The sequence below is a fragment of the Sus scrofa genome, chromosome 13 (assembly GCF_000003025.6).
Source record: "Sus scrofa isolate TJ Tabasco breed Duroc chromosome 13, Sscrofa11.1, whole genome shotgun sequence".
Classification (NCBI taxonomy): Eukaryota; Metazoa; Chordata; class Mammalia; order Artiodactyla; family Suidae; genus Sus; species Sus scrofa.
In genome coordinates this window covers 1,308,625-1,333,472 of record NC_010455.5, presented here as the reverse complement: position 1 = coordinate 1,333,472, position 24,848 = coordinate 1,308,625, and the positions used below count along the sequence as shown (strand labels likewise).

Sequence of the window (24,848 nt, the reverse complement as noted above, 5' to 3'; positions counted from 1 at the left end):
GTGTGTGTCCCTAGAAGCGAAGTGGGTCTCTTGAAGACGCATATACAAGGGACTTGTTTTTGTATCCATTCAGCCCGTCTATGTCTTTTGGTTGGGGCGTTTAGTCCATTCACATTCAAGGTAATTATTGATATGTATGTTCTTATTGACATTTTATTAATTACTTTGGATTTGTTTTTGTTGCTCTTTTTCCTTTCCTTCTTCTCCTGTTCTTTTCTGCCTATAGAAGTTCCTATTTAGTATTTGTTGTAAGGCTGGTTTAGTGTTGCTGAGTTCTCTTACCTTTTGCTTATCTGTGAAGCTTTTGATTTCTCCTTCAAATCGGAATGAGAGCCTTGCTGGGTAGAGTAATCTTGGTTGGAGGTTTTTTCCTTTCATCACGTTAAGTATATCATGCACTCCCTTCTGGACTGCAGAGTTTCTGCTGAAAAATCTGCTGATAACCTTATTGGGGTTCCCTTGTATGTTACTTGTTTCTTTTCCCTAGCTGCTTTCAAGATTTTCTCTTTGTCCTTAATTTTGGTCAGTTCAATTAATATGTGTCTTGGGGTGTTCTCCTTGGGTTTATTTTATATGGTACTCATTGTGCTTCCTGGGTTTGCGTGAGTGGTTCCTTTCCCATGTGAGGGAATTTTTTGGCTCTTATCTCTTGGAATATTTTTTCTGTCTCTTTCTCTCTCTCTTCTCCTTCTGGCACCCCTATAATACGGATGTTGGTGCGTTTCACGTTGTCCCAGAGTTCTCTGAGACTCTCTTCATTTGGTTTCAATCTTTTTTCTCTTTTCTGTTCTGCACCCGTAATTTCCACTAATCTGTGCTCCACCTCGCTTATTCGTTCTTCTGCCTCCTGTATTCTGCTGTTGGCTGCTTCTGGTGAATTTTTTATTTCAGTTCTTCTTGTTTAAGTTTTATATCTTGTATCTCTTTGGTCAGTGTTTCCTGAAAGTTCTCCAAGTTTGCCTCCAGTTTATTTCCAATGTCTTGCATCATCTTCAGCATCAACAGTCTAAAGTCTTTTTCCTGGAGGCTGAGAATCTCCTGATCACTTAGCTGATTTTCTGGGGGTTTCCTTTCTCCCTCATGTGCATTATAGATCTCTGTCTTTTCATTTTTATAGGTTTTTGGTGTGGTGACCTTTTTACAGATAATAGAGTTGTAGCCTCTTTTACTTCTGGTCCTGCCCCCCTTGTGGCCGAAGTTGGTATGGGGGCTTGCTGTAGGCTTCCTGATGAGAGGGACTGATGCCTGCCCCTGGTAGGTGGAGCTGATTCTAATCCCTCTGGTGGGTGAGGCTTTGTCTCTGGATGGGATTAGAGGCAGCTGTGTGCCTGAGGAGTCTTTAGGCAGCCTGTTTACTGAAGGGTGGGGCTGTGATCCCACTTGGATTGTTGTTTGGCCTGGGGCTTCTCAGCTCTGATGGATGTGGCCAGATTTTCCCCAAATGGCCACCTCCAGAGTAAGGCACACTGATGAATATTCCCGAGAGCTTTGCTTCCATGTCCTTCTCCCACCACAAGCCACATTCACCCCTGTTTTCCCAGGATGTCCTCCAAGAACAGCAGTCGGGTTTGTCCCAGATTCCTATGGAGACTTTGCTTTGCCCTGGGACCCAGTGCACGTGAAAGTCTGTGTGTGCCTTTTAAGAATGGGGTCTCCGTTTCCCCCAGTCCTGTGGAGCTCTTGCACACAAGCCCCACTGGCTTTCAATGCCAGATGCTCTGGGGCTCTTTTCCCAGTGTCAGATCCCCACATGTGAGAGTTTGATGTGTGGCTCAGAACTCTCACTCCTGTAGGTGAGTCTCTGTGAACCAGTTACTTTCCAGTCTGTGGGGCTTCCCACTTGGGAGGTATGGCATTGCTCACATCACTTAATCACCCCTCCTTCCTCTTGATGTGGCCTCCTCTTTGTCTTCTGGAGTAGGATATCTTTTTGAAGGTTTCCAGTCCATTTGGTTGAAGATTGCTCAGCATTTAGTTGTAAATTTTGTTTTTTTAGGAGAGAAGTTGAGCTCCAGCCTTCTATTCAGCCATGTTAATCCCATCTCCCAGATGTGGTATTCCTTAATTTTCAAGCCTTGGAGATTTTGTAGTGTTTTTCCACCTTTCTTTTGTTAAAGTCTAGCTGATTTTCAATGTTGTCAGAAAATACACCTTGAAGATCCAATTCTGTGAATGGTCAATTTTGATAAATGTCCCATGTACCCTAGAAAAGAATCTGAATTCTGTCATTGTTGAATGCATTTATGTTAACTTGTCAATTATGTCAATTTTGTCAATTTGGTAATTATGTTTAGATTTGCTCTATTCTTATTGATTTTTTTTTGTTTGCTTGTTCCATCAGCTACTCAAACAGTTGTGTTAAAGTCTTTCACACTGATTGTGAATTTGACTATTTTTGTTTTTGATTTGTCAAATTTTGCTTCACACACAATGTTACTGGGTATATATGGTTTTAGAATGCTGTATATTCTTAGTGGTTTGATTTCATTACCAATCTGCCATCTTCACCTTAGTAGTGGTTTTTGCCTTAAAGTCTGCTTTGTCTGATGCTAGGATAGCTACACTAGCAATATTTCATAAGTAATTCATGGTATAGCTATCAACTACTGTTTGTTCTTATGTTTTTGTTTCATTAACAGTTATATTTTTTTACCCTGATAGTCTTTTTAATTAGCGTACTATCAGTTTACATTAAATATAATTACTTCATATTTTAAATTTTATTTACCATCTTATTATTTGCTTTATACACATCCCACTTATTTATGTTCCTTTTTCTGTCCTTTCTTGCTTTCTTTTATTTTGAATTTTTATTGTTTCGTTTTTTTCCTCTAGTAATTTGTTAGTTATATGCTTGTCAGTTATACACTATTTTACTATTCCTTTGTCAGTAACCCTAGCAATTATAACATGCATCCTTGACTTATTAGTCTGGTAAAAATGATCACTTTTGGAGTTCCTGTTGTGGCTCAGCAGTGATGAGCCCGACTAGTACCCGTGAGGACTCAGATCAGTGGGTTAAGGATCTCAGTGGCCTACCTCAGTGGGTTAAGGATCTGGAGTTGCCATGAGCTGAGGTGTAGGTCGCAGATGAGTCTTGGATCCTGCATTGCTGTGGCCGTGGTGTAGGCCAGCAGCTACAGCTTGGATTCGACCCCTGGCCTGGGAACTTCCATATGCCATAGGTGCGGTCCTAAAAAGACAAAAAGAAAAAAATTACTGCTTTTACCACTTTCCCAGTAGTGTTAGGACCTTATGATTCTTTAATTCCATTTAAACTCTTACGTCTTTTGCATTATTTTTGTCATAAAATGTTATTCTCTGTAATTTTAAACCCCACAAGATAGTTAATATTGTTTTAGAGAGTTAATGTTGATTTATGCATATTCACAAAATTACTTTTTCCAGTGCCCTTCATCCCTTCTTTCATTCCTTGTTTCTGTAAGGGATCATCTTTCTTCTACTGGAAGAACTCCCATTTAAAATTTTAGTGCTTTCATGCTGGCATGAATTCTCTAACTTTTTGTTGGTCTAAAAATGCTTTATTTCTGCAACACCAAATGCTGGTGAGAATGTAGAGAAATTGGATCACTTATATACTGAAAAATGCAGCTACATTGGACGAGAGTTTGCAGTTTCTTACATACTAAACGTGCAATTACCATATGATCTGGCAATTGAGCTCTGGGCCAACGTTCCCAGGGCAATGAAAACTTACATCCACAAAAAACCTATACGTGAATGTTCATAGCACCTGTTTGAAATAGGTAAAATGGGGACCAATCCAAAGGTCCTTTAATAGGTGAATGATTAAAGAAACTGTGATGCATCCATACCGTGAACTATTACTCAAAAATGAAAAGGAGGGAGTTCCCGTCGTGGCGCAGTGGTTAACGAATCCGACTAGGAACCATGAGGTTGCGGGTTCAGTTCCTGCCCTTGCTCAGTGGGTTAACGATCCGGCGTTGCTGTGAGCTGTGGTGTAGGTTGCAGAGCGGCTCGGATCCCGCGTTGCTGTGGCTCTGGCGTAGGCCGGTGGCTACAGCTCCGATTGGACCCCTAGCCTGGGAACCTCCATATGCCGCGGGAGCAGCCCAAGAAATAGCTAAAAAGACAAAAAATAAAAAATAAAAAAAATAAAAAGGAATGAATTATTGATACACAAAACACTTTGGACGGATCACCTGGGAATTATGCTGAGTGGAAAAAGCCAGCCTCAAAAGGTTACAAACTGTACGCTTCTTTTTATATAACATTTGTGAAGACAGAAACTACTAGAAGTGAAGAACAGATTAGGGGTTGGGGTAGAGTGTAGGGTGAGGGAGAGGTGGGGCATTTAATAAAGGACAACATGAAGGACCCAAGTGATGATGGAACTGTTCTGTATGTTGACCAGCAGGTGGATAAACAAACATGAGATAATATTGTATAGCGCTAAACACACCCACCCACAAGTGCTAGTTAAACTGGTAAAATCTGAGTAAGACCAGTATACTGTACCAATGTCAATATCTTCATTGTGATTTTGTACCAGAGTTTTGCTAAATGTTACCATTGGGAGAAACTGGGTAATGAATATGCAATTCTCTGTATTATGCTCTGTGTTATTTCTCACAACTGCATGGAAATCCATAACTATATCAAAATTAAAAGTTTAATTAAGGAAAATAAAAATGCAGTAGCATGTAAAGATGTCCACAATATAAGGTTTGTGAGAAAATTAGAATAGAATAAAGAATACAATAAAGTCAGTTTATTTAGATAAAAAAATGAAAATGCTTTTTTTACCTTTATTTGAAGGAAATTGTTTTTCTGTGCATAGAAATCTAAATATGTGCTCCTGTACCAAATACCTTCTGATAGTCTTAAAGATGGATGAAAATTTGTTGAACCTCAGATAATTTCATAATTTATAAGGTTATTTTGATCTTGGTGCTGTAGTCAATTTGGTGTGATTTCTCCTAACATGCCTTTCTCTCTCAAGTATTTTGGCTCTAGTCACTGGGAAGTTAGGTTGAGATATATGTGAAAGTGCTTTGTAATATGTAAAGTACCAACCAGTTTGAAATTTTTAGTGTTATTATTTTTTATTGGAACAGAAACATTTTCAATGTGTATATCCAGAATTTTCTTATAAATGCACATTTTCTAGAATATAAATGGTTACAATAATAGGCATGTATATATTTTACCAATGAGTACATTGCTTTTTATGAGAAAGCTTACACAAGGTCAACCCCAAATTTATTTCTTGTCTTTCAAACAACCAATTAGAAAAGGGAGACCTGGCCAGATATCTAATTCAAAATACCCAGAAGAGAAAAATATCCCATTATTCTGGAGAACTACAGCTTTTCTTAACACTAAATTCAGACAGAAATTTCCCCTTAATTTTCTTAATGACATAGATTATTTAACTGATTTTTCTGTTGGTTTAGACATTACTGATATGCATGGTTAATACAAATTAGTGTTGGACTGATCTAGAACTTTAAGATTCTGTTTCATCCTCCCAAAGGGAGAATTATACACTTTAATGTGAGCTAAAAGTAGCTGCCTTCCATCCTACTTGCAAATGGATTCTTTTTAGAACACTAATAAAGAATGCCATTTTCCTTTTAAAAATGCTTGAATTCACATTACAGGGAAGGTTAGGCTAATAAATTTAAATTTGATTTTGCTATATAACATTAATGGAACTGCCTTAGGAAGACAATATTTACCTGTATTTTATTTTTCCTTCATAGAGTTTAATTCAAAATTCCTTACCGCATTGATCAAATATTTATTGAGTCCCTACTATGTGTAGGCATATTCCTGTTGAATTGTGTGCTCTCCTCTGACAAAAAGTTGTTATTCAGACTTAAATTTTGTGTTTTCTTCTTTCCCTTTTTCCTCTTTTTTAAAGAAGAAAATGTGTTTAAATTTAAAACAAAGTATGGACTGAATCTTTGAAAAAATGATGCCCTAACACATCTGAGGTTTTGTATGATGATCAAATTTAAAATAGAACATTTATTCTTCATTTACATTCTTTGACCGGCTCCAGGTCTCTGGCATGCATTTTGTATGAGATGTGCTGCATGAATCATGCATTCACTGGCTCCAATTTCTTATCCATTGTCTTAAAAATTGTTGAAGGTGACACTCCTTCTCTCCCTGAGAGATACCCACGACAGCTGAATACCATCATGCAAAGGTATGGAAAAAAATGTGCTGCAGCAGAAACAGTTTTAAATTGTACTTTTAATTTTAGTTTACTTGAACAATAATTTTCTTTTTAAACATTACAGCATGTTAAACAAGAGTCCTTCACTGAGACCATCTGCTGTAGAAATTTTAAAAATTCCTTACATTGATGAACAACTACAGGTACTTAAAATGAAAGGGATGTGGGGATGCAGGGATCAGCATTATATATTTTCTAGGATTTGGAGATAAATTGTGAGAATAAGATGCACTAAGGACCAATCAGAAAGGAGAAATGATTTTTTTTTAAGATGGGGAAAATTATTAGTAACATCTCTTTGCAAAAGAAGGTATGTGAACTCCATCCAGTTCCCAGGTGCCCCAGATACGACAAGTTAATGCTGGTGATTTTCTGCCTAAACTCAACATCTACCCTTAGAGCTCTAGGTTTATAAATCTCACCTCAACATTTTGTAAGTGTATCCCTGCTAGTGCAAGAATGTTCTACAAATCATACAAATCTGGGGTTTTCATGGGACTTCATTACTCCACTCCTTTATTAGATACTAAATAGTACTTTTTATTGATTAGCTGAGTTTATTGTTTTCCTATAGATTAGAAATTTTGATGCTGATAATCTGCCTCCAATGGTAAGAAAAAAGCAAATGGTGCCATCTCAGAAGGCTTTAAAAAAGATAAAACTTCATAGGCTCTTACAATACAGATCCCTCAGTCAGATTTCTTTTAATTTTATGGATGTTTTGTAAGTGGACCCTAGAGCAGTCATTCACCTTCACAAATGGGCACACCTTTTCATCAGAGGCTGGTTCTCAGTCCACAAGGAAAAAGGATGTTGATTTGATGTACAGTCATTAGTTGTGCTGACACTGGGTAGGGGAGGGTAGTTGGAGGGGTACCAAAGTGACAGGAACAGATGTGGCTTCTCTCCTTTTGAAGCTTGACTGCTAGTAAGTGGATCCATAACCAAGAAAATGTAAGCAAAAAAGTAAAATAATTGTAAATTTTCAGAACCACTAGGAAGAAAGCAAACAGGATGCTGTGAGATAAGGGAAAGGAAGGGCTTTGGTGGTCAGAGATGGAGCAGCTGACTTTTCAACACCAGCTAGATGGTGAGAAGCAGCCAGCCCTGCAAAGAGCATAAGGAAGAGTATTGGCGTCATAGGGGTGGCTGCTACAAAGCCCTGACTTAGATGATGTTCCCTGGAGGGGGACAGGGAGGGGAGAAAGCATGTGCCCCAGGGGAAGCCCTGAGGACCCATGGTGAGCAGGGCAGGAGGGGGAGGTGGTGAAAGCTCCCTGTTGCTTTCAGCTCTCCTGGTGCATAGCTCTCACTAGCAAAGAGGCTCCACTTGCCTGAGGGCAGGCCTCTGAAAAAGAAGCTGGCTTTGGGGATCAAAACCACATTGAAGGGGATGTGAGCAAACAAAGAAACAGAAAAGTCTAAAGACATCCAAAAGATCCCTAGGAACTAGGGCAAGGTACACGAGGCATTTACCCTGGGGCAAAATTAAAGAGGAGACCAAAAACTCAGTAAACAAGATAAATAATATTGTAGCACTATGTTTTAAAACATCCAAAGTAATGCTAAATATCCATAAAAACAAAATATCAAAAGTTCAACAGGGTGGAACTGAAACCAAGGTGAAGTTGAAACCAAGCAAGCAGCACCCTGTGAACCTTTCTAGATAGGAAAGCCCCTCCATGTCCCCTGTTTATTGTTTGTAGAAAAAGGCTTTAGTCTCCTAAACCTTCCCTGAGTTCCAAAGAGGAAATACAAGCAGCTACTAATTAGGGAAGTGAGGGAATGCAGAAACAAAGGAAAAGCTGTCAAGCAAGAAAAGTAATGATAGTAATTCAGTGACAAAACAGAGTCCCAGCTTCTCCCCAAGGGATATACATAACAATCTGATGCATATTTTTGTGTTGTTCTGAAGAAACTAAGACAACCCCCACCCTCACCAGGTCAAGGGTAGTGACTACATTCTGACCACAGGCACGTAGACTTTGGACTGGTTTGAACCAGAGACTGATGATTAAGATTCCTGAAACATCACACTGTTACCTTACTACCAACCAATCAGAAGAAAGTTCATGAGCTGCAACCCTCACTCCAAATGTTGCCTTTAAAAATCTTTCCGTGAAAGCCATCAAGGGGTTGGAGCCTTTTGAGCATTAGCTGCCTATTCTCCTTTCTTGGTGTTCTACAGTAAATGCTGTACTTTCCTTCACCACAACCCCAGTGTCTATAAGTTGGCTTTTCTGCATGGCAAGAGGACCTGAGTTCAGCTCAGTAACAAAGCAAGGAAAGTAGAATGGTGCAAGTTCAGGACTGGATCTTGTAGCTATCTAAGCCTTGGGTATTGTAGTCTCCATGGCTTTTTTCATTAATATTGATTTTTTATAATATTACATTAAAATATTATTTATCTTGGTTACTGAGGAGTTTTGTGTCCCTTAAATTTTTGCACCAAGGTGAGTGTCTCAGGTGCCTTACCCTCGTCCTGGCCCTGGGAGTGGAGGCATCATCCACTCCAGGCCCAAAGCAGGGAGAGAGAAATCTCTGTTTTGGAGCTCAAGGAACACATGCCTGTGACTGGGTGACAGAGAATAAAAGAGCAGGCAGAGAAGATGAAGTTGGAGCCGACCCCACAGGATCCTGTTGCATCAGCTGCTGTGTAATGTTTTAAACCATTTACAGAAGGAAAAATTGTTACCAGTGGGTTTGTTTTCAAATCCCAGGCACTGTCAATAGTACTACACAACAGAAAGTAGTTTTATGCCAGTAGTTTTATGCCTCTTCATCCCTGAAGAGGCATCTTTTAGATGTGTTTGATTGTTCTTTTTTTCAGCACCTGATGTGCCGATATTCTGAAATAACCCTGGAAGGCAAGAATTTGAATTGTCAGAAGGAGGCAGCATATATAATTAATGCTGTGTAAGTAATTGCTTTGTTTTTAAAAAGCCCATTGAGTGTAAATGTTAAATGTATTTGTCTTAAAAAATCTATTAGTGCTAAGCTGACTGCATGAAGTATCCTAGAATTCACTTAAGTCTTGCCAAGAAACTAAGGAGCTTCAGTAACCTGGTTTTCCAAAGCCCTTTGCCCCAGGTGGTAGTAAATGGAAATCATAAAAGTTTAAAGCTCTGCTAGCTTACTGATCTGCAGGGGATCTCTCCAGTTGCCTTGTAGGTATATAGAGAAATTAATCTCTCAAACATTTAGTGATACTTATGCTAATGAACAATCCGATTAAGCATCAGTGGCTCTCACATGTTGTTTGTTTAACAGGACTGGCAGAGTATCTACTGAAAAGTCAATATTGTAGAATCCTGGGACAGCTAAAAATAAGCCAGAATTTGCTTTCTCAAGAACTAGAGGATATGTATTTCGCAAAGAACCATAATTTTTCTCCTGATTTCATTTCTCTCTTCTACATAAATTCAGAATTTCTATGCCATAACTTGCAAGAGCTCAGAAGACTAGGTTATGTGATGCACAACTCCAGGGCACCACTGATAGGACCAAATCTGTCATTTTACTGTAAGAACTCTTTAATTTGTAAGGACCCAATGAGAATGACAGCCGCTCCCAGAGCTGTGCAGGGTAGTAGGGTGGGAACAGTAGCCCTGATCAGCTTGATCTTTAAGGTCAAATTACACAATATGCTTTTCTACCCCTAGTCCAGTGGTTTCTGAACTGTACTATGTTTTCCTTCTTCACATTCAAACTGAAGGAACTGGTCCGTCAAAGATATTCTGTCTTTTTTAAAGTCTGATCTCCAGTTAAAACACCCTTGGAGTTCCCACTGTGGCTCAGTGGTAATGAACCCAGCTAGTATCCATGAGGATGTGAGTTCAATCCCTGGCCTCACTCAGTGGGTTAAGGATCTGGCATTGCCATGAGCTGTGGTGTAGGCTGGCAGCTGCAGCTCTGATTCGTCCCTTAGCCTGGGAAACTCCATATGCCACTAGTGTGGCCCTAAAAAGCAAAAAGAAGAATAAGAACACCCTGCACCTCAGGAGATAAATCTTTAGGTCTGCTCCAACCTGGTTTTCTTGAGTTACTACTATTTTTTTCAAGAATGCGTAGAACTTGTCATTTTATTTTATTAACAAGGTATGTGAGTGTACTTGATATCTTATTTCTCAAATACTAGACTCATTTTAGCTATCATTTTGCACTGCAGTTGTAAAACAGCTTGCCTGACTGTGCTTACAATTACAGTGTGCTAGAATCCAGTTCTTTGGGTGGTCTTTCACATTATGAAATACCGATTTCAAATTGTCACTCTTATTTTCAAGATCTGTAACTATGTTTTAAGGGGCTCTATTCGGTCTTAGAAAGTAAAGACATGTATGTTCCTGAAAACTGCATGGCCCCTGGAGGCTCTGGTCTGCACTGTACTCCAGAGGGAGAGAACTCCCTACAATGGTCATTACAGTTTCTTCCTAGCGGTTTTTAAGAAGGCAGTGGAGTGCAAAAGGCATTCTTCTATTGGGTCCTAACCATGCCAGGCACAGAAGGAAATGCTATTGAGAACGGGGTTGCAGACCTTTTAATACGTAATTAATTTTTGTAACTGAAGAAAGAGGCTTGGAATAATATTAACTAACATTTTTGGAGATAATGACCATAAGCTTTGCATTGTTATAATCACTTTGCATGAATTAACTCATTTAAACTCACAAAAACCCTATGAAGTAGGTACCGTTATTATTATTTTCATGATCATGGAGATGTTAAGTAATTTGCCCAAGGGTATGTGGCCTGGGAGCTAGGATTTGAATCCAGAGAATGTTGTTAACCTTGCAGCTACTCCCTACCCATGCTGCCATAAAAATCCCTACTATGTGAAGCCTAGAATATGATATATTCAGTACTATTATAATACTATCATTTGGGTATACTGTTTAGGTGCCGGAAGCTGTGCATATGTTATGCCATATAATACTCAAGATAGCCCATTCCTTATGGATGAGAAAACTAAGGTTCAGAGAGGTTTGGTAACTTGCCCACAGCAACAGAGCTAATGAGTGGGAGAGATGGGATCCAAACCCTGCCTGTCTAATTCCAAACTGTGTCCTAGCTGTTTGGCTGAATTAGTCTGCCAGTCTATTTATTCCTTAATGGCCAAGATACTAATTTGTCTTACAATATGAAAACCAGTCAGAGGCAATGAAATTAGCAGAAATTTGGAAAGTACATCATTTGCTTTTAAACAAAAATCTAATTTGAAAAGTATTGCCTATTAACTGCAGTCCTGCTTGGCTCATTACCTAACCCAGAGTTTATTAGTTTTTGTCTGGCGTGTCTTGAGATACTTTTCCCTTCTCAGTAGTGTAGATACTTCTGCAAAATCCTTGTTTAACTTTTCTGAGTATGTTTGGGATGGGTTGCATGTGGGGAATCTTTATTATCTACAGGCAAAAAAAGATGCACCTGCAGACCCTGCGGGCACTCTCTGAAGTGCAGAAGATGACACCAAGAGAAAGGATGCGGCTGAGGAAGGTCCAGGCAGCTGATGAGGAGGCCAGGAAGCTGAAGTAAGCAGTCCTCCCTGAGGTGCCCTGGGCTCTAGAATTTGCTGAAGAAAAGCAAAAACCACAACAAGAAATCAAAATGCACATTCTCATTATATATTTATCAGTTTATTCATTCACTCATTCTCTCGAAAGATGGATATTGAGCCCTACGTGGTTATTAGATGCCAGACACTATTAATATCAGGGCTTCAGTCTTGTGTGAAAAAGATTGACTATCAGGGAGGTTATTAGGAGTGAAAATATAGAGTCAGCTTGAAGATGAAATCTCCTTGTTGTTGAGTCTCCTTGTTGCTTCTGCACACAGCCAGGCAAGGGAGGTTAAAGTGGTCTCTCTGTTCTGTCCACACTCCCCAGATGTTTGCTGAATCCCCTACCTGGAGCCCTAGTTGCTCTGTAGTGAGAAGAGTGTACCTGCAGGAAATTGTTGCTTTTAGGAAAGAGGCCAGAAACAGCTCTGTTCTGTCAAGAATCTGTGTTGCTGGTCTGAGAAATCACTAGTGTTCAGAGTTTACCCATGAAAGAGAACCCTTTCTCAAAGACTAATTTTCCCATTGGCAAATGACCCAATTTCCTAATTTTTCTTCTTGCTTCTTCCTTTGCCAACTTTTTGGTGGCTTAGAAGCCCCAACCAAGAACTAGAGACACAAAAAAAGACCTGAAATTCGAATCTGTTCATTTTGTGACCTTGTTAATGCACCTGAGAAATGCTTTGAGGTGTCCTTGCACTTAGAGTGAACATCATGATGAACCACGTGAGAACCTGGGAGATGGTTTTCCCTTAACACAGATTTTCTTGAATAAACGTGGGAAAAGATTTCCATCAAAGTGCTTCATGTGCTGTAATGTGCTGGTGAATGTTTAACAGCCCCCTCTGGGCTTGGGCGTAGGGAGGCGGGGTTGGGGAGTGGCTACTAATTTGTTTCCTGATTCTGTGGCATCAATATTCCCATCACAGCCACTTTCAAGACACTGCTGTGATATTACTGAATGCTCAGTTGGAAGATCTACACAAACCAATACATCACTGAGTGTGAATTTTCTTGAGAAAATATGTTCCTGGAAGTCGTTTGAACTGTGCATCAATTCTCAGTCCCAAATGTATTTCTGACACCTCAGGGGTGGTGATATTTCCAGGGTACCATGGTTCATGTCATTGGTTGAAGCTAAAAATCTCTGATAGGAACAGATTAAAAAGGCAATTTAATAACCTACATGCACATTACAAATTGTTTTTCAGATCAAAACATTTTTAATACAAGTCATACATTTTCTTCATGAAATTTAATGTTTTTGTTATTAAAGACAATAGTTTCTAAATAAAGTTTGTTCTTGATTTCGTGAATGAATTGCAGTGGAGTTGTTTTGATTATGGTTTTTAGGATTCAAGAAAGGTCACATGTTTTAGCCAGAAAATGACTCCATTATCATGAGGGTTATAATATACCCATTGTGAAGACAAAATTTGACTACAGGGATATTCAGTGATTTTTCAAAAAAAATTTAAGTACAAATTAGCACACAAGTAATCACAAGAAATCAAATCTTTCCTCCAGTTTAATAGCAAATCTATTAAATCTATCACTTTTAACTCTCCTGTTGTAGAGGAAACAAAGAAAATGTCTGAGAAAAATTCCCCTTCATTGTGACTCTCATGTTCTTTTGCATCAGTTCTTTGAAATGCAGCTCTCTTTGCCCCCTCTGGGGCAATAAGTTCTTTGAGTTTCATCTAGTTAATTAGCACCTGTTAGGCGCTGTACTTGGCATCTGAGACATATACCCCTGTCAGCACAGTCTGAGAATTCTGTGCTGCCCTGCCACAGAAGAGAGGGTAGTACTGCCCTCTTCTGTGCTTTGGTATTCCAAGGGTGACCAAGGAGTCAGGCATCCTGGGAGCTTTAGAAGAGAACTGAGTGTGACTGCACTGTGCTCGCCATGGCTGCCCAACACCCCAGTCTGCCTGTTGAAACAGGGATCACACTTACCGGTGTAACAAAGCTGTGGTTTTAGCAACTGTAGCTCTTTTTTCTATGTTCCCTTTATGCAGAAAGCTTGTGGAAGAAAAATATGAAGAAAACAACAAACGAATGCAAGAATTGAGATCGCGGAACTTCCAGCAGCTAACTGTGAATGTGCTCCATGTGAGTGTGCTTCTGTTTTCAGTTTTATGAGACCTTTTCTTGTTTCAGGTTCTTAAGATTCATGTGGCCAGTTGGGTAGAAAAAAGGACGAGATAGAAAAGAAAGTATCCAGACCAACTTTTCCCAATTCTAGAGAGAATGTACTGCAAATTGTTCTAGGATGTAGCCCAGCAGTTAGTGACGACAATAATTCAGAGCAGCTGCACCTAACTGTCTATGGGTGATGTAATCAGCACTGAATGAATGACTGAGGGTTTAAAGTTAGGACTTTGCAGAACAAATGTGTGTCTATATGGTTTTGAATTGCAACTGTGCTATTGTTTCTTTACCTCTTTAGTCCACTGGGTTTTTTTTTCTGTCTTATTTTTCATTCTTTCCCTTTTTATGTTGTCTCCCTCTTTATGTTGTGCACTGTGTTAGTTAATAACCCCTTTCAAACTTTGAAGGATTACCATAGGTATCCAATAACAATAAGGTCATAGGCTTACATGAAATGCACTGCAAATTCATGGCCTGTGCATCCCAAGCCCCTGAGTAGCAAATAGCATTTTCCTTAATGGTAGATGACATCTCAATGGGCCTTCATGTGGGCTTTAATACTTAAGGTAATCTTTCTTCAGGGTCATATTTGGATAAGAGACATCAACATGACCTCCTAGTTTTTTGGTAAAAGCAACTTGAGAGGGAGTCATTTTTATGGAAAACTTCATTGTCTCAAATTCTGGTTATTCGTTCATTTGCCATCCCTGCATCCGAGGGAGAGTCTGTCCTTCAGCAGGAAGAACCAAGTCCCCTGGGGCTGTGGGGTGATCACTGAGGGCTTCAGACATTCATTCCACTGTGGTGCAGTCATCAGAGGGCTCCAAACCTAGGGTGTATGGGATCCCAGCAGAGCTCACACTCAAGCAAGGCAGAACTAGGACCACTGTTTTCTGCCTTCCTCTGACTGGTGATCTCACTCGTCTCCATTACTTAGTAGCTGTGAGTGCTTTGAGTTCTGAAACCCAAAGCTGGTGCAGATGGGGCTCAGCCTTCTCTGACCTTAAGCATCTCTCTTCTTTGGACCCTTTCGCAGACAATGTGGGGGTGCTGGCGATGCTTCATCCCAACTCCGTTCTCCACAGGCTCCCACTCTCAAGGAAGCTGGCCTCAGAGACATGGAGGTGGGATATTTCCTATTTAGGAGTGAGGAGTGGAGACAGAGCCAGCTGAGGGGCCTGGGATTGGCAGCAGTGTAGGACTCCTATTTGGAGAAAAGAGTCTTGCTGCCCCCAAGCCCCAGCAAACACTGAGCACCCTCCTTCAGCCCTCCAGACCCTTTTTGAATATTTTATCTTAAAAAAGGGTGTACCTGCAGCAAATGGAAGTTCTCAGGCTAGGGGTCGAATCAGAGCCACAGTCATAGCCACGTGGGGTCCGAGCTGCATCTGCAACCTACCCCACAGCTCCAGGCAACACCAGATCCTTAACTCACTGAGCAAGACTAGAGATCAAATCTGCATCCTCATGGATGCTAGCCGTGTTTGTTACCGCTGAACCATGATGGGAACTCCCAGAGCCACAATAGGAACTCCCCCCAGACACTTTTGAGGCCCTGAAATGATGACTTGTGGAGGCAGGTCAGCTTTTCCTCAGGACTGAGGCTGCAGATCCCTCAGATCCTCCCCAGGAGCCTGGCATGATGAGAAGAACTCTGCATTGGTCAATATATGTAAAATACTTGTTTAATCAGCTAATAGAAACCAGGACTTTTTTTCTGGAATGCTCAGAGTCCCCTGTTTCTAAGTGATTTTACCCCCAGAGGTTGGAAATTGAGAAGTACAGACATGGTAATAGTTTGTTTTATAAAACCTAAAGAACTTTGTTCTTGACATTACCATAATGTCAAATAAAAATATAGTTTGAAGTATGAACTTACACTTCAGTTCCTGATAACTCAGCTTTTTTGCTTTTCTTCATTAACCTTTATGAAATAATCTTTTTTTGTGTTCTTTTTAATTTCTGACATGATTAATTGGTGTTAAGCAACAACACTCTATGAGGTCCTGCTCCCACCCCCATAAATCAGGGCCTCAGAGGATTGAGAAGTAACTTAAGATTTTATTAGCTCTATATTATCCTACAGAGTATGGGAACCAGACAGTCCAGATCTTGGCCCAGTTGAAATAAGGGAAGTAAGGATTTCACAGAGATTCTATGAAGTCCCAACTCATAACCTCCACAGTGTCGGCCTTGTTTTTCCCAGTTCCATCTCCTTTCCATCAGCAAGGAACAGAGGCAGCCTGAGACTGTCTTGGCCAAAGACTTTGGTTCATTCTTTAATCATCTAAGATTCAGTATCAACAACATCTTTTGTCCTTAGCTTTCCAGAAGCATGTCTCCTAAGTTGCATATTGATGGAGGCAGGAGATGTTCTAGGCAGCCTGTGGCTCTTGAGGAAAATACCCTCCTCTGGTTGGTTCTGCCTCTGCACACGGTTGCTCATCACCTGGCTCTTCTTGTCCAGCTTTGCAGTTACATCAGCCATTTCCCTCTGGCCATCTGCAGCATCCCACTTTCTTTCTTTCAAATGTCACCTCATCCTCAGGAGAACCTTCTTTTACCTCTCAAGTCCACAGTTGACTGGCCCTCCCCCAAATTCTCACGGCTTCTAACGAGGCCTTTTGAACTTCAGAATGCACCTGGGTCAACTGCTGGTCTTGTTGAAATGCAGATCCTGATTTGACTGGTGAGGTGTGGGCCCTGGGATGCTACATTTAGAAATGCTTGTTAGAACAAGCTTCCTGCTGATCCTGATGCTGCTGGGCCAGGACCACACTCTGCTGAGTATGGAACAGGAAATGGGGCTCTTAAAGCAGCTTTAGATGAAGGAGAATCTGGAAAAGCCATGAGGAGCAGAATTTTTAAAGATTTCTTGAGGAAAAAAAGCATTTAATGGGAATGGAGGAAAAGGGGAGGGGACCTGAGGGAAGGCTTTCTTGTTTCCCTAGGTGAAAGGTGGAGAGGAGAGGCCAGGCAGGGAGGAGGCAGGTCTGATTACATTCACAGGCATAGGAGTGGGGCAGGTGTAACATATCCACAGAACCAAGGAGGGGAGTTTTGCAGACTGAGGGGCATAGACATCTTACAGAAAGGTATCAGTGAGCTGAAAGGATGAAATAAAAGAAGTGAGAAGTTGGATTAATCAGATGGAAGACGCTAAAGAAAAACATGATTAGGGATAGAATGAAGGAAGAGGCACGAACCTCCATCTCTGCCTGGACACGCATTTGTGGTCAGGAATTTCTTCCTCATCTCGCTGGGCACTGTTCTCTAGTTCTCTTCCTTCTGTCTGGCTGCAGAAGCAAACATTCTTCTGTTTCAGGAACAATTGTAGGAGATAGAATCAGAGTTAGGGGAGAGATGGGCTAGATGTGTCACATCTTAAACATTATAAAAAGCCTTGAGGCATTGAGGAGAGTGACTTGCTTTGCTTTTCAGATCCTGACTGGCAGGCATTTTCTGCCTGGTTGAATCTGGGCTTTGAAATCTTGAAACGTAGTTGACTGTGGAATCATGTTGGCACTGTATCTTTAAAGGATTTCAGACAACTAGATACCACAATGCTCACACTAAGCCCAGTCTTTCTTTTACCCTGGGGTGTATGCAGGTGTGATGGTTTCTGTGAAAAGTGTGTAGCAGATCAGGCTTCCAAAAGTGACATAGGCATGGGGATCAAAGATCTAACTAAGTATGCTCTAAGATAGGCAATTATAACAATTCTATCTGGTCTCTTCAAAGAGAAGCTCAGATATCAAAGTCCGTTGAGAGTCCAAACACTTGTTTTTCAAATCATTTCCGAAGTACACTCAAAGGCACATTTCACAGTCTGTTTTTTATTTTCCCCGTGCTATTAGGGATCCTTTGATATTTGGATCCAATTTCACCTCCTGCGACAATTATACAGTACCGAAAGTAGACTTCTTAAAAATACTTTATGACTGTATTTTCACAAATGCCGCACCACAGTGTAGCAGGGCTTTGTTTTACTTACTCATTTAAGATTAGTTTCAGCTTTCTGTCTTTGATGAGAAGATGCTCTTGGAGTCATTTTCTAGGAAAGCCATTTATCCAGGAAAACGGGTCAATTCAGCATTGATGCACACACACACACACCACATGCACACACACACACACACACACACCCCACACTAGTTGAAATGCCTATTGATATATTTGAGAAGTTTAACTTTTATTTTTTTGAAGTGTGAATTCTTTCATGTCACCTCTTAGATCTCTTTATTTTAGGAAATTGAAATTTGTAGAATCACAGAGCTTTAAAAGCTGAAAGAGAAGTTGGACGTCATTCTAGCCACCCCTCTGCTCTGGAGATGTTGAAACTGAGCAGGGCTGGACTAGGGTGAGTTGAGTGTGAAGCCCTGGGTGCATGGTTGGGAGGAGGTCTCGTTTCTAGCTGCTGCTGATTTGAGCCTAAAGGTCAGAACCTCCTTCTTCGAGGGCCCCAGGCATCCTGCCCACCTCACACTCACCATGACCCTGACACTGAGGCCAAGGGACATTACCATGCTTTACCTGAGGTCACCTACTGAGTTAATTCAAGGCTGCTTCTCTTATTCCAAGCTGCTTTCTTGAGATTTGAGGAGGTTATCATGTTTAAGGGAGAGGACTAGGTAGCTTTTGGTTTCCAGTTGTCTTCTAAACAAGAATATTATTTCATTTGTGGTAATGCTTGCTGCAGCTTGTGTGACTGGGCTCTCGGTCCTCATAGTTATGCGACGTGGCTCTCTGCGGGAGAGGGTGGCCTTGGCATGCCCGCTGGTCCTGATCGTTGCTTCCCTCTTGGCCCTGGGGTGTGGGACCGTGGGACTCTTCACTGACCTCAGGGTTCGTGAGCTGCCTCACTGTCTCACTGCCTGAGAGACTTGGGGGTCACAGGCTGAGACTGGGGGTACTACTGGTCCTCCCAGTCTGGTTCCTTGAGAACCTCCCCACCAGCCCCTGGTTAGGTCTGTAACATGTATTATTGCCATACAGGCGCACAATAGTGTTTATTTATTGAGCGCCTACTATGTACCAGACACCACTGCATTATCCCTAATGCATGTTTTTAAAGAAAAAAGCTTCCTCCATCTTTCCGAAGTCCCAGAGGACACACCATCACAGAGCATGTGGGAGGAGCCTTGGTTATTTATTTTATGGTTCTGAAATTCACATTAGCATATACCTGACCCGTTTTAAATGTTCTTTCAATGGCTTTTAGTAGATTTACAGTTATGCAACTATCACCACAATTTGAGAACATCTTCATCACTTCGAAAAGAAATCCTGTACCTTTTAGCAATCATCCCTAGTCTCCCCAACTCCTTCAGTCTTATGCATTTAATATGAATGGCATCTGTATGTGATCTTTTTGTGACTAGCTTCTTTCATTTAGCATGTCTTCAGGATTTATCCCTATGTACAAGTACTTCACTTTTTTTATGGCTGAATAAGTATCCACATTAAAAAAAAGAATATTGTTTCATTTGTGGTAGTGCTGTTTCCTCTGATCAGCTTCTCATAAATTATTCATTACCTTCCATAAGGAATTTGATGACCGAGCTTCAGAGAACCTGCCTGAGTCTCAGCCCATTCTTTTCCCAGACCTCGGCGCACTTGGGTCAAGTATGGAGGACACGGCAGCTGACCTTGGAGATCATGGTATGAGTTTGCATCAGTATTCAGAAGGCTACTTGGGGGGGATGTGGGGGTTGATGTGGCTGACCGTGCAGTAGGCCTGAGTGTCTGTGGCCCCCTTCTCTCAGTTTGCCAGAGCCAGGCTGCAGTCAGAACTGAAGAGCTGAGAAGCCATGGGTTTGTAAGTTCTCTTCCATCTCTGCCATGGTGAAGGTGACCTAGAAACTCACACCAGGCAAGGGGCCTCCTCTTTTGCTTGAGCTAACAGCTTCTCCACTAACCTGGCTCTGGAACTACATAAGACTTTGGATGCTCTAAAGTGCTGTTTCCCTCTGTAAACAGTTGCCCTGATCCTCGTGAACCAGAAGAAAAGTGCTCAGAGCTATCAGCCAAACCATTTTAGCCTAATGGTTAAAACCATGAGTTTTTAGAGTAAAAAAAAAGCTGACTCTGTTAGGGAGTCTCTGGCGACAGTCTCTCTGGGTCTCAGTTTCCTTAATCATGAAACAAGGATAAAGTGAATGAGATGAGGCCTGTGATGTGCTCTCAGCCCTGTCCCTAGCACATAGTAAAAGCCAAAGAAAAGGAAGCGGTTCATGACCCTGAGGGGAGGGCTGTGAGCAGGGGCCTCTTGGTCCTGTACCTCCCTCCCCAGGGCTGCAGACAAGTGCCAGCAATGTCGTAGGCTCTCAATAAACATTCCTTGAGTGAATGAATGATATCTTGTCTGGATCTCTGAGAAACAGATGGCAGGATGGGACTAAAAGTGCAAGGAAAATGTCTGCAGAAAAGGAATTAGGAAAGGAGCTGGAAGAGGCTGAGAACCGTCAGACCGTGATTCAAGTCTCGTCCCAAGTGAAGAGGAAGATTCCCTGGATGTGAACCGGTCTGTGAGGCAGACAGAGGTGCCTAGGACATCAGGAAGTGCTTCCGGCAAGTTGCAGTCAGAGGCCTTAGCATCTCTGCTGTGGTGGGCGCTGGGGGTGGGTGTGGTAGCCTCTGGGAGTATGCAAGAGTGGATTTCAGAAGAGCCACCAGGGCCCTTGGCTAACTATGCTCCTTGGGGTTGGAGGTCTCCAGGAGCATCCTTGTGGCTGCACAGTGGTGAGCAGCAACCTCTGGCAGTAGCTGAGTTCTCTCTCCAAAGAATGAAGGCAGTGCACCTTGGACTGGCTGGTCATCTCAGCCCAAATCTGCATTTGCTGTTTTCCTAATGGGGCTGTTGGATCTTGTGCTGCCTCCTTCAGCTATGAGGAGACTAGAACCAAAGCTCCTGAAGTTGGCATTTGCCAGCTTTTAAAATGGTATTTTGGAAGCCACCTGGTAATGGTTGCTGTAGACAGACAAATGTATGTATCAGATGGCTTTGCATCTAGATTCTTTTCAGATATTTCTTTAAAATAGTATTTGCTATTTTCCAAAGGTAACATTTGGAAGTGTAGAAATATCCCCTGGGGCTTTCTTTCTAAGACTATGAAACTGAGAGTGAGGCCACTGAGTAGCCCCTGACACGAAGGGCCCTCACCGTACAGAAAGAGTAAGCCCCAGGACAGGATGTGAGTGGGTGGTCCAGGAAGAAAAACCTGAGCCCAGACTCCAGATTTCAAATGGAAAATGTACATATTACTCATTTCATAGAGAAAAAGCCAGTAATTTCATAGAGAAGACAGTAAGTTACCCAAGGACTCCAAAGTTTTTTTGCTTTCTAGTGCACATTGCCCCCAAGCTAGCTCTGACCACATAGCTGCTTGGACACTCAGGCTGGCATCTTTCTCACCTCTCCCTTTGTCTTTTGTCAGGGGGTTTCTATATGGTAGACCATGTATTGAGTTACCAGCCAGACTTGAAGTGGGCAAATTCACTCCTTTGACCCCCTTATTCACTCCATAAGGAAACACTACTTAAATCCCCATAATAAGCTGCAAGATCCAAAAAATACATAGTAGTGTTAGTTGGGCCAGATGCCTTGAAAAATACTTTAAACATTTCCCTTATTTTTTCCTCTCTGTAAGTTCTGATTTTCTAATTTCTGTTCTTTCTTAAGTGTTAATTTTAAGGGAGACGTAGACTATGAAAATGTAGCCTTTGGATGGATGATTGCTTAGATGGTGGGCAACGGCAAGATGATCAGGGATCACATAGCTTAATCCTGAAACTTGGAGATGTGAGACTTTAATTTGTTGATGAACTCTGAAGTGATTAATTATTTGCCTTTTGGAAGATTTGACTCCAAACTTTTCTTACCCAGAGGAAGTTTTTATTTAGTTTTTATCTAACTTATATAAGTAAAATAAAATTATGCAATCACTTTTTTTTTTTTTGTCTTTTTGCCTTTTCTAGGGCTGCTCCTGCAGCATATGGAGGTTCCCAGGCTAGGGGTCGAAATCGGAGCCGTAGCCACCGGCCTACACCAGGGCCACAGCAATGCAGGATCCGAGCCGCGTCTGCAACCTACACCACAGCTCACAGCAATGCCAGATCCTTAACCCACTGAGCAAGGCCAGGGATCGAACCCACAACCTCATGGTTTACTGGTCGGATTCGTTAACCACTGTGCCATGACGGGAACTCCCATAATCACTTTTTTTTAGCCCTTTCACCAAACATTTAAGCAGTCTTTGATGTTGAATTGGGAAATTCCCTCTGGGACCAAGGAGGTATTTACAGAGAAGGAAGGCAGGTACATCTGATATGCATTTAGTTTACTACAGCTGTTTTAATCTAGCCAAAGTCGTGGATAACCTTCATAATCAAATGGGAAAGCACAACTGGAACGTTGAAGAAATTACCCTACTTAACTCCTTGTGTGTAATGCTGATGATTTCTTGCACATTACTTTTTGCCAGGAACTTTATTACACTCTAGCTTTATTTCCAGCAACTCACAGCTGAATTTCAGAAGAACCTTTCTTGCAAAGCTGGAACAGCCTGAGACCTACTTAGAGCATGGCTCTTGTGATGCAGAGGCTGCTCTGAGAGAGGCCCCGCCTGCCTACCCATAGCCTGCTCAGCTGTCACCTCTTCCTTTTAAGCTACTCCTTGAGTGAATTCTAAGCCTCTTCCCTGTGCTCAGAGAAAGCTCAGACTTCCAGGGGTCACCCTTTCCTTGCCTATATGGAGCCCACTTGCTCTTTTTAGTTACAGGCTGACCTATGACTTATGGTGCTATCTCCCTTTAAATGTCCAAGTGGAAATAAGGTGATTTGAACTCTGTCAGACAGTGATATAATTTTATTCTTTTAATTAAAAAAAAAACTGTTAAGATAGTTACCAAGAGAAATGAAAGCATGTCTGCAAGAAGATAGGAACACAAATGTTCTTAGCAGTTGTATTTATAGTGCCAAAAATTAGAAACAAGTCAAGTATCAATCAACAGGCAAGCAGATAAACTTGTAGTTTATCCATACAACGTAATACTCAGCAATGAAAAGGAGCAAACCATCAATATACAACAGTGTGGGTGAATATCAAAACACTATGATGAGTGAAAGAAGCCACAAACAAAAGAATTCCTGTTGAATGATTCCATTTCTATGAAGTTCTGGAACTAGCAGCGCTTAACTCTGGTGATGTTTCCATCACTAGAGGCCAATGGTTGCCTGGGGCAGGGGGAGAGTGGGGGGGTCCTGGTGTTGGAAATTAGCTCCAAAACTGCACAAGGAGGTTTTTGTGGTGATGGAACTGATTGTGGTGATGGTTAGTTACCCAGCTGTGTATGTTTGTCAAAACTTACTGAACTCTATATTTTCAATGAATGCATTTTATTGTCTATAAATTATACTTCAATAACATTGATAAAATATCCAGAAAAAAACAGAAAGGAAAAAGAGAACATGAATAATACCTGTTAGCCTGTGTTTTAGCTAATGAATGGCTGAGAGAGACTGGCATGAAGTCGTGGAAGTAGAAGGCAACCGGGAGGGTCTCTAGATATTGTTTGGGACATGAAGTCCTTAGTCCAGAAAGTGATCATGGGGTTTTCTTCTAATGTCAATCCAGCAACACTCTCTTCCATGAGGAGAGCTAATAGAGATTGAGATCTTCTCTCAGGAGGTGAGAAGACAAGGAGCTGGCATCCCTTGGCTCCTCCCTCAGTCTTTTGTGTTGGGGACCCCTACCAGCAGGGTTAAAAGGACCTAGGACCCACAAAAGCAGCCTGCACATCATTGAACAAAACATAACAGCCCAGTGTCCAAGCCCTCCCAAAACAGAGACTGTTAGCCCCTCAGCAAAATGACCATGTGCTGGAGGCCACGTCCATGTGTCCAGATGTCCCATCACTTCCAGAGCTCCAGCTGTCTTAGTGGCTTGATTGATGACTATAAATTGATGGTGATTCTGTTTCATATTTGTCACATATTCTGCTGAGTTACATTTGCATCTCTACCCGACTCTCCCATTTACTCCCGGGAAAAGTCTCCCTAAATTTTCTGACCTCTAGAGGACAATTAGAATGAATCTAATATTGAATGGAGATGTGCTGATTCGCCACCCAGAGGCATTTTTAGTAATTCAGCGTGCCCCTTCTTCATGATAAGCTGGGTAGGTACCTCTGGTTGAAATTTAAAAGATGACATCCGGAGTTCCCGTCGTGGCTCAGTGGTTAACGAATCCGACTAGGAACCCTGAGGTTGTGGGTTCGGTCCCTGCCCTAGCTCAGTGGGTTAACGATCCGGCGTTGCCGTGAGCTGTGGTGTAGGTTGCAGACGTGGCTCAGATCCCTCGTTGCTGTAGCTCTGGTGTAGGCCGGTGGCTACAGCTCCGATTCAACCCCTAGCCTGGGAACATCCATATGCTGCAGGAGCGGCCCAAGAAATAGCAAAAAAAAAAAGCCAAAAAATAAAAAAAAATAAAAAGATGACATCCAATTTGGAAAATGAAAGTGGATGCAGAATAACAGCTGCCCCCTGTTGTGTCCTAAGCAGGCACAACAAGAGGAAAAGCAGGCCCTAGAACATCAGTTATTCACAAACAAAAATTAGGCAGTAGTTATTAAAGCAGAGCTCTGCACGGGGATCAGGGAGCATCCTTAAGTGACCTCATCTGGCCTATCATGGTTCAGGTTTGGAATGAATCATTTAAGCAGAAAATTGAGCATCCATCACGGCTTTACAGTAGGATGAAACACAAAATATAATCGATTAAAACCTCATTTATTGTGTGCTTCAGACAGTATTTTGGACATCCCATGTTGTGGTTTTCCTTCAGTTGAAATTGTTTTCCAAGCGTGCAGTTGTTGCTCATGGCCCCTGTGCCTAGTACCTGGAGAGCCTCATGCTGA

At 41.6% G+C, this 24,848-nt stretch overlaps 1 protein-coding gene across 4 annotated transcripts in view; it reads left to right on the top strand.

Moving 5' to 3' along the window:
* NEK11 (NIMA related kinase 11) overlaps window positions 1-24,848 on the top strand; it is a 290,466-nt gene that overhangs the window by 102,218 nt on the left and 163,400 nt on the right. For all 4 annotated transcript variants that reach the window (XM_021071329.1, XM_021071328.1, XM_021071326.1 and 1 more), the window contains 6 exons: window positions 6,050-6,199; window positions 6,294-6,372; window positions 9,060-9,145; window positions 11,635-11,754; window positions 13,799-13,892; window positions 19,478-19,592. In XM_021071329.1, the coding sequence (XP_020926988.1) occupies window positions 6,050-6,199; window positions 6,294-6,372; window positions 9,060-9,145; window positions 11,635-11,754; window positions 13,799-13,892; window positions 19,478-19,592 (644 nt within the window). The remainder of the gene's footprint in view (window positions 1-6,049; window positions 6,200-6,293; window positions 6,373-9,059; window positions 9,146-11,634; window positions 11,755-13,798; window positions 13,893-19,477; window positions 19,593-24,848) is intronic.